Raw genomic sequence first — 10,030 nt, 5'->3', positions numbered from 1 at the left:
AAACAAGGCTTGAAGAGGCTCCCAACCGCAGAAGAGAGCAGCCGGCCTCTAGCTGGATTTCAGCCCAGTGAGGCCGGACAGAGCATGCGCAGCCAGCCCCTCTGCCAGGCGCCAGCATGTGAGAGCCCTGACAGAACAGGACTCATGCTGGTGGGTGCACTCACCGGTCACGGGAGAGCAGACAGTGACTCAAAGTCCTCTTCATAACCATCAGCCCACCAGCGGCCATGTTCTTCTCCACGTGATGTTGGGGAAACGTGTCAACAACTAACCCAGCGGCCAAACCACATGATTCTCTGTGAGACTCTGAACCATGCTTTACTGTGCAGCCCACGATTTAGTCTTCACCAATGGGGACGATAACCCATGATTCAGTCTTCACCGATGGGGACAATAACCCATGACTCAGTATTCACTAATGGGGACGATAACCCACGATTCAGTCCTCACCAATGGGGACGATAACCCACAATTCAGTCTTCACCAATGGGGACAATAACCCATGATTCGGTCTTCACCAATTGGGATGATAACCAATGATTCAGTCTTCACCAATGGGGATGATAACCAACGATTCAGTCTTCACAAATGGGGACAATAACCCACAATTCGGTCTTCACCAATGGGGATGATAACCAATGATTCAGTCTTCACCAATGGGGACGATAACCAACGATTCAGTCTTCACCAGTGGGGACAATAACCCACGATTCAGTCTTCACTAACGGGGACGATAACCCACGATTCAGTCTTCACCAATGGGGACGATAATCTACCTATGAGCACGGCTCCCGCTTGGCCTCTGACCCACACTGCCGCCACTGCCCCGACCGTAAGCAGAGCAGAGCTTCCAGCGGAGCCGTCCTGCAGGCTGTGGGGGCCACAGGGAATGAAAGCAGTCTCCCTGTGACAGCTGGTGTTTTATCCTCAAATACTTCAAATGACTTAGGTTTACATTGGCATCTACTCATTAAAGAATCTTCCAAAAAAATTTCAGGAAATTCAGGAACCTCAACCATTACTGAGCCAATTACTTTGGGGGAAATCCTGGAGGAAGAGATCCCAGGGGTTTCCCACCAAAGATGGCAGCAGGGCCCCCGGCCACGGACTTCCTACCTCCTCACCCTGTGTTTCTGATCCGCTCTGAGACATGTCCTGAACACCCTTTCCAGGCTACCTTTGTTCAAGATTTAAAAAACTGTTCAACTTGAAATTATTTTTTATAGGAAGAATACAGTTTGATTTAGAATTGGTGTTTTCTGAACATGGTCCTTATACTCCCCACTTTCTCCTTTGAGAGAAAATACAGCGGAGCTGTTGGATTCTGTCTGTTTGGGTCAAAATGGGACCAGAGGGTCTTCCAGGGAAGGCGGGCCCCGTGGCTCCTCTCAGCCCCCAAACGCAAGTGTTAATACCAGCAGTGTCAGGACAAACAGGTTTTATCAAATGCAGTTTGAGTCCCGATTTAATATTTTGCTATTTTGCACCTTCTTGCCCATATTAACACCTTGCTTAAAATCATGAAGATGTCAGCAGAGCTAAAAGACCCAGAGCCTTCATAAAACAACATGCTCTTATCTCATGAGGCGTCCCAGGGCTTCCAGTGTGCTGGCGGGCTCAGCAGCATTCCCACTGAACAGGGCGGAGCGGCAGGCCCTGGCCGCATGCCATCCTGTAGGCACATCGTGCTCATCCCCATGGGCGCCGGCCCGTGGCCTGACGGGCGGGCTCTTTGTTGCCAAGAAGGAGACCCGTCTCAGCACCTCAGGCAGCACCTGGCTGGTAAGACTCAGGCAGGTATCGTCGCTGGCGACGTCACCCTGTGCTCTGTGAAGGGGCATTTTGTTGCACACCCTGCGGACGTCACTGGGGGCACCGCCTGTGAGAAACAAGCACGCTGACCCTCCGACCAGAAGCTGGTCCGCGTCTTCCCTTCCTCGAGAGAGACAGCAGAGTGGCCGGCCAGCATGTGCTTGGTGACATTCAGCGGCCCTAATTTTCCAAGAGCCATTTATTCAAACACAGGGGTAGGCAGAGATCAAAGAGCATGAGCCCCAGTCCCTACTCACCTCCTAAATAAGCCAGCTCCAACCAAGAAACAGGTTGTAAGAAAACCACACACAGGCACTTTTTACCAGGGATCTGTGGCCATAAGAACACTGGCTGCTTCTGTTACTATTAACTCTACACATGGGGCCTACCGTCGATCTATCTCTACCCACCTACCTACTTCTGTGTCTCTCTTTCTACCTACCTACCTACCTACTTACCTATCAACCTACTGATCATCCATCTGTCATCCATCTACCCACATTTCCATCTGTCTCTTCCCACCTTTTGACTTTTCACGGCTACTAACCTTTTCCAAAGACGGCCACACATGTAAAACTCAAACTTAGAGGTGCCGTTCATGCTATGGTGTCATAAGCACCCCGTCACGGGTGTGCACGTTCACTGTAAGAGGCTGTGCAGCTAATGCCAGTTAATACTGGCATTATACTGGCATTATAATTATAGCCATTCATCAAAAGCATTATTAGACAGACTTTCCTTTCACGGAAGGAAGAGACCCCAGGCCTCTCCCCTCCCCGACCCTACACATGAGCACACACAGGCACACATCTAGAGCAGGTGCACACACAGGCGCACACACGCAGGGGCACATTCTGGCAGGCGCACACACACGCGGGCATGCACGCACTAGATCAAAGATAATGCTCGATTTCAAAACAGTAAATTCTTCCCTTGCTGACAGATGCATGGCTCACACAGTTCTCTGCACGCCTGTCTTACAACTGGAAATAACTGCACCATCTACTTACTCGCTGGCCTTTGCATGGTACCCTGGCAGCCACAGATGACACGCTTTGGATCTCTGAAGCTGATTAATTAACCACACTCAAAAACTAGCAAGCGTCATGTAACATGGATGTTGGTCTAGCCTCTCATTTTATTAATGACGACAATGAGGCCCACAGAGTTTAAATGACTTTTCTGAAACCGCTTGCACCTCGGACAAGAATGCAGTCTTGTTTCCAATCTAATTCTGTGAACGTTTATAAGTGAATATACAATTTCTTCTAATCACTATGTTTCAAAAGGACTAACGAGAGTCACGTTGCCACTGGACAGAACGCTTGCCAATAATTAACCCACTGCTGCTCCCATCACTGTTTTCTTCTGATGCCCGACTTACATCGTATTCATCAATCTACCCAAAGACAACCGCACTCAGATACTCTGGAGCACCCCGTGACTGAGAACTGGTTCGTGAATGGGGTTCATGAGCTTTCGCCCTTTCAGACAGTGGTCACACACCTTAATTTCTCCGCTCCAGCCTTGTACCTTGAGATTCGAGCCATAGACAGCGGAACTGACAGGGTGTCTAGCCAGCGCTTCTCATATTTTGGTTCGTTAGCTACGGGCGAGGAAGGTGATGATGGAGCCTGTACAAAATAAAGGAGAGCCAACAGTCACAGAGTCAGTGAGAAGGCACTAAGTACAGGGCAGGACCAACACCGTGCCCCGTCCAATTCACATCAGATACATTTCAACTGTTAAGAAAGCATGTAATAATTTCCTCAAAGACCTAGAAAGAAATAAGTGCACTTCTATGTGAATTTAAACTATTTCTTTTTTTTAGCAAAATATGGCACAAAAGAGAGGAAGGTCAAAGGGGAAGCGATGGGGAGAGAGGTGCTGAGTCCAGGAAGCCGTAGGGGCTACCCCAACTTCCAATGTCAAAGCAGAGCGACTCTGGGTCCAAGAGACAGTATCTACTAGTACTGGTCACATTCACAATGTCCAGGTCACAAGGCCACACTGTCTGGTGGGTGCGGGCACAGTGTGAGGCTGGTGGGCACGGAGAGCAGGCCACTCCTGTGCAGAGCCTGCAGACAACAGAAGGGGCATGGAAAGCGCGGAACCCATGCACACAGGTTTGGGACCCGACCCCACGTGGCGGGTGTCCACCAGCAGCAGACTCAGCAGAGGGCTCCAGGCAAGAGGACCCCCGAAGTTCCTGTCTGGATTCCGGGGGTGGGGAGAGGGCGACAGCTGCCTGATCCATTTCACTGTGGAGCCCACAGCGAGGACGAAGAAAGCCCTGGGCAGGGGTGAGGGCATCGGCCAGGTCATGGCAGCGCCTGACTCAGCACCACTGGTTCCAAATGTCCAGTTTCAGGTAAGAAGCAGACATCAGGTCTCCACGAGGCTCCCTTTAGAGAATCAGTGGGCTTTTCGGGGGTGTCCCAATGCCCGCTCCTAGACCAGGGCAGGGCCCCAGCAGAGAAGGTGCACGCCAGGGAGTCCCCCGTGGCACTGTGCCTTGCTCTCCACTCCCGATGTCCAGCTCCTTGCCCTCTTGCCGAGAGAGATGTCAAGGTCCCAGCCCTGCAGGGAAGCCTGCACCTGCCCTCCTACGAGAACAACATGCAGAGTGAGCCCAGGTGGACCTTCTGGAGCCTCATCTCCTCAGGAAGCTCAAGTGCCCAGTGTAAGCTTCACACTTGGGAGCGAATGCCCACCTGAGGGAAGTGCCTCCTGCAGAGAGCAGAAGTTCTCAACTCTAATTTCTGCCCCCAATTTAGTATCAGCTTAGTAGCTTGCAGAAGCAACGAGGCATGTTTCCACCCGCCGAACTGAGCGCCGTGGGCTGTACCTGTCAGCGCTCCGCGACCTACACAGGTAAGGCAGGGGTTACAGGCCAGCTGCCGCCTGCCGCGGGCGACGCCGACTTCAGAGCAGGGAGACACGAAACATGCCCTCCTCCGTTTGATTCCCTGAAGAAGAAAAGGCCGCTCTGAAACTCGGATGTGTGACTGACCAAGTCCCAGGACCCTCCCCGTGAGCGGCCTCAGTGACTGTGAGACAGACTCTGAGCTAAGGTGGCACCGCAGAGGTGTGTGGCCAAGGCGTGGGGCCGGGGGAGGTGACACTGCGTCAGGGCTGGGGCCGTGGGGCGGGCCACATCCCCGCTGTACGGAGTCCCCGCGGTGACACCCTCACAGACCTCTCTTCTGTTTCCCCAAAATGCCACAAAGGAGACGTTTAAGAAACTCAAAGAAAACTAAGTACTTATAGTACAAGATTTATAAAATTGGGGGAAATGAATAAAAGTAGATGAAAGAAGATACCTTCAAATATCTCACTCGCCACACACAGGCACAGTGCATGTCAGTCTTTCTGTTCTCTGCACACACGTACACACGAGTGTGACAAACAGCGCCTCAGGCTACATTCTCTGAGTACGGCAGAGATAGGACTGCACCCCAAATGCTCGGGAAATACAAAATTCAAAAAGAGAAAAAAATCGGTCCAAACTTCATCATTCATTTTGTGTATTTCCTGATGATCTTTTCCCTATTCTCTCTTTAAAACCTAGTTGGGGTCCTACTGCCGATAATCATCATCAAAGATCAGAAAAGAATGTTTACTGGTCACAGTTGACACAAAGGGACTTGAAGGCAGACATCTGCGCCCAGAGGCAGAGCACTTTCCGGTAATAGAAACTCTGCTTCTGGAAAGTGACTAAGATTTGTTCCATTTATTCTTTGTGTGGGGAGAACTCTCTCTTGCTCAGTAACTCCCTTGGAATGATGTTTATATCTGAATGTCACTTAGCAATTATTAGCATTTGCTGGAAGAGAACACAGTGTCCCCACGCTTTACAGGATTACCTAACACGACTGAGGCTCCATCCGAAAAGCAGAGTAAAGCCTGGCCCGAGAAGCTGGTGGCCCCGTGGGAACGAGTGGCAGCCGCGAGGGAATAAAGGACAGTTCTGCAGGAATGAGCATCAGCGGAGGCTGCGGCCTGACAGCGGCATCCATAATTCCCCCAAGTGCAGAGGCCGGAGCTGAGAATGAGGGGAGGCGGGCCTCCCGTGCGCTCCTGAGCCAAAAACACCAATGCCACGTCCTCACCTCTGCTGGACACCTGAATATGTCAAGTCATTTTTTAAGAAAAAATATTATTTTAATACTTTATGTTTAAATAGATTTGAAAGCAACTTTTTAGGTATTGCTGTCGTGTTTCTACTTTGGATGACTGTGGATTTTGCAATTCATCCTCTAATTTTTAACAAATACATTGAGGCATAAATTTCCTACATGTACTGATAGACGCACAGTTTGATGAGTTTTGACATTTAGATACACCCCAAGCCTCCAGAACCTAATTCCCTATGCCCATTTGCAGACAATTCCGCCCTCCAGCTGAGGCAGTCGCCGATCTGATTTCTGTCAGATCAGGTACTGTATAGTTCGGACTCTTTCAGAACTTCTATAAATAGAACCATGCGGGAAATATTTGCATTCAGCTCCATCCAGCAGGAAGTCTGTGAGATGTATCTGCAGATCATCCATCTTCCATCAGGGAGCAGTATTCTGTTGTTTGCATTCACCTGCTGAAGGATCTGGGTTGCCTCCAGTTTGAGGATATTATAAACACATTCCTTGTGCTGTCAGTTAAGTTTGGGGTTTGACTACTGGGCCGGGCTTGCATTGCTGGGATACCTGACCTACTCAGGACGATTTATCCTTTTGACTTTTTCATATGTTGTTGACCATTTTTGTACCTACATTGATGAGGGTTGTTGTCTGTGATGTTCATTACTTACCGTATCATTGAAAGGTTCTGGCATCAGTATTATCCTGGCCTCGTAGAATTAGTGGGATGTGGGTCGTCTTCCTCTATCCTCTGAAAGACTTTGTGAAGGTCACATATTATTTCTTTGACAGAATTCACCAATTACAGAATTGTTGTGTTTATCATCCTAAACAGCCCATCGTAACCCCGCATGTGATCTTGGTGAATGCTCCATGTTCATCCTATAGGCTTTGGGTGTAGTTCCATCTAAAATCAGGTAGGTTCCAGTAGATTTATAAGGTTGGCTGTGTCCTTTATGTCCTTACTGATGTTCTGTCTACATGTCCTATCAACTTCTGTACAAAGAGTATTAAAAGCTCCAAATATGATGATGGGCTTTTTTCTCATTTCTGCCAGTTTTGAATTCATGTATTTGGAAGCTCTGTTATTATTAGGTGCATGTCATATTTAGGATTATAATGTTTTCCTGATGAGTTGATACTTTAACCATAATGAAACACTCCTCTTTGGTTTTGTACATTCTTGTCTTGGAAGACTACTTTGTCAGACATTAACAAAGCCACCTTTTTATGGTTACTGTGTATAAGACATATATTCTCCACTCTTAATCCCCACATGTCTGTACTTTTATATTTAAATAATATTTTCAGTAGTAAGGGTCTTTCTAATTCGGTCTGATAATTTCTATGTTTTTTTTTTTTTTTAATTTTATTATGTTATGTTAGTCAGCATACAATACATCATTAGTTTTTGATGTAGTGATCCACGATCCACTGTTTCCATATAACACCCAGTGCTCCATGCAGTATGTGCCCTCCTTAATACCCATCATCAGGCTAACCAATCCCCCCTACCCCCTCCCCTCTAAAACCCTATTTGTTTCTCAGGTCCAGAGTCTCTCATGGTTCATCTCTCCCTCCAATTCCCCCCGCCCATTTTTCCCTTCCTTCTCCTAATGTCCTCCATGCTATTCCTTATGTTCCACAAATAAGTGAAACCATATGATAATTGACTTTCTCTGCTTGACTTATTTCACTTAGCATAATCTCCTCCAGTCCCATCCATGTTGATGTAAAAGTTGGGTATTCATCCTTTCTGATGGCTGAGTAATATTCCACTGTATATATGGACCACATCTTCTTTATCCATTCATCTGTTGAAGGGCATCTCGGCTCTTTCCACAGTTTGGCTATTGCGGACATTGCGGCTATGAACATTGGGGTGCATATGGCCCTTCTTTTCACTACATCTGTGTCTTTGGGGTAAATACCCAGTAGTGCAATTGCTGGGTCACAGGGTAGCTCTATTTTTACATTTTTGAGGCACCTCCACACTGTTTTCCAAAGGGCTGTACCAACTTGCATTCCCACCAACAGTGTAAGAGGGTTCTCCACAACCTCTCCAACATTTGTTGTTTCTTTCCCTGTCCATTTTTGCCATTCTAACTGGTGTAAGGTGGTCTCTCAATGTGGTTTTGATTTGGATTTCCCTGATGGCTAATGATGATGAACATTTTTTCATGTGTCTGTTAGCCATTTGTATGTCTTCTTCAGAGAAGTGTCTGTTCATCTCTTCTGCCCACTTTTTGACTTGATTATTTGTTTTTTGGATGTTGAGTTTGAGAAGTTCTTTATAGATTTTGGATACCAGCCCTTTATCTGTAGTGTCATTTGCAAATATCTTCTCCCATTCTGTGGGTTGCCTGTTTGTTTTGTTGACTATTTCCTTTGTTGTGCATAAGCTATTTATCTTGATGAAGTCCCAAAAGTTCATTTTTGCTTTTGTTTCACTAGCTTTTGGAGATGTATCTTGAAAGAAGTTGCTGTGGCCGATGTCAAAGAGGTTACTGCCTATGTTCTCCTCTAGGATTTTGATGGATTCCTGTCTCACATTGAGGTCTTTCATCCACTTTGAGTTTATCTTTGTGAATGGTGTTAGAGAATGGTCGAGTTTCATTCTTCTCCATGTGGCTGTCCAATTTTCCCAGCACCATTTATTGAAGAGACTGTCTTTTTTCCATTGCATGTTTTTTCCTGCTTTGTCAAAGATTGTTTGACCATAGAGTTGAGGGTCCATATCTGGGTTCTCTATTCTGTTCCATTGGTCTATATGTCTGTTTTTGTGCCAGTACCATGCTGCCTTGGTGATCACTGCTTTGTAATATAGCTTGAAATTGGGCAACGTGATGCCCCCAGCTTTGTTTTTCTTTTTCAACATCTCCTTGGCGATTCGGGGTCTTTTCTGATTCCATACAAATTTTAGGATTGTTTGTTCCAGCACTTTGAAAAATGTCATTGGAATTTTGGTCAGGATGGCATTGAAGGTATAGATTGCTCTGGGTACCATAGACATTTTAACAATGTTTATTCTTCCTATCCATGAGCATGGAATATGGGGAAGGAAGGAAAAAATGAAACAAGATGAAATCAGAGAGGGAGACAAACCATAAGAGACTCTTAATCTCAGGAAACAAACTGAGGGTTGCTGGTGTGGAAGGGGGTGGGAGGGATGGGGTGGCTGGGTGATGGACATTGGGGAGGGTATGTGCTATGGTGAGCCCTGTGAATTGTGCAAGACTGTTGAATCTCAGATCTGTACCTCTGAAACAAATAATGCAATATATGTTAAGAAAAAAAAAAAGAAGAAGAAGAAGGTAGCGGGAGGGGAAGAATGAAGCGGGGGAAATCGGAGGGGTAGACGAACCATGAGAGACAATGGACTCTGAAAAACAAACTGAGGGTTCTAGAGGGGAGAGGGGTGGGAGGATGGGTTAGCCTGGTGGTGGGTATTGAGGAGGGCACATTCTGCATGGAGCACTGGGTGTTATGCACAAACAATGAATCATGGAACACTTCATCTAAAACCAATGATGTAATGTATGGGGATTAACATAAGAATAAAAAATAAAAAAGAAATGCCTTTTTAAAATCTGGCTGCTGCCTAAATTTCCTCCTCTTTGGTTTTCCACAGTTTGATGGGGATATGCCTGCAGATAGTTTTCTTTGTATGCATCCAACTTGTGTTCATTCCCATTCTCCTTCTGGGACTCGTCCCCTTGATGTGTCCCACACATCAATGGTGCTCATTTGTCAGTCTTTTTCTCTGTGTTCTTGAGATTGGCAACTTCTCTGTTTGTCCCCAGTCTCCTGACCAGTCCTAGTGCCATCATCAATCCGCGGGAAGCCAAACTAGCGGGTGTTTAGTTCAGTTATTATGGTAACCATTTATTTTCTGCAGTTTCAGTTTCTTCACTGATAGTCCCTATCTGTTTAATCATTAAGACCATGTTTTCCTTTAAGGCCTTAAACATATTTGAAAGTGTTGTGTTAAGTCCTTTGTCTGCTAAATTCGACATCTTCATGCAGGGTCTATTTCTACTGATTACATTTTTTCTTAGTTTCCTATCACTTTTTCTTATTTC

The 10,030-nt window shown here is 46.7% G+C and overlaps 1 protein-coding gene across 1 annotated transcript in view; it reads right to left on the bottom strand.

The window, feature by feature from the left end:
• LOC118007321 (gamma-2-syntrophin-like) overlaps positions 1-10,030 on the bottom strand; it is a 219,473-nt gene that overhangs the window by 77,880 nt on the left and 131,563 nt on the right. Inside the window, exon 10 of the mRNA XM_035000341.1 lies at positions 3,319-3,446. Coding sequence (XP_034856232.1) covers positions 3,319-3,446 — 128 coding nt within the window. The remainder of the gene's footprint in view (positions 1-3,318; positions 3,447-10,030) is intronic.

Source organism: Mirounga leonina, unplaced genomic scaffold (assembly GCF_011800145.1).
Source record: "Mirounga leonina isolate KUSES-001 unplaced genomic scaffold, KU_Mleo_1.0 Mir_118, whole genome shotgun sequence".
Lineage (NCBI taxonomy): Eukaryota > Metazoa > Chordata > Mammalia > Carnivora > Phocidae > Mirounga > Mirounga leonina.
This window is presented reverse-complemented; position numbering and strand designations above follow the sequence as displayed.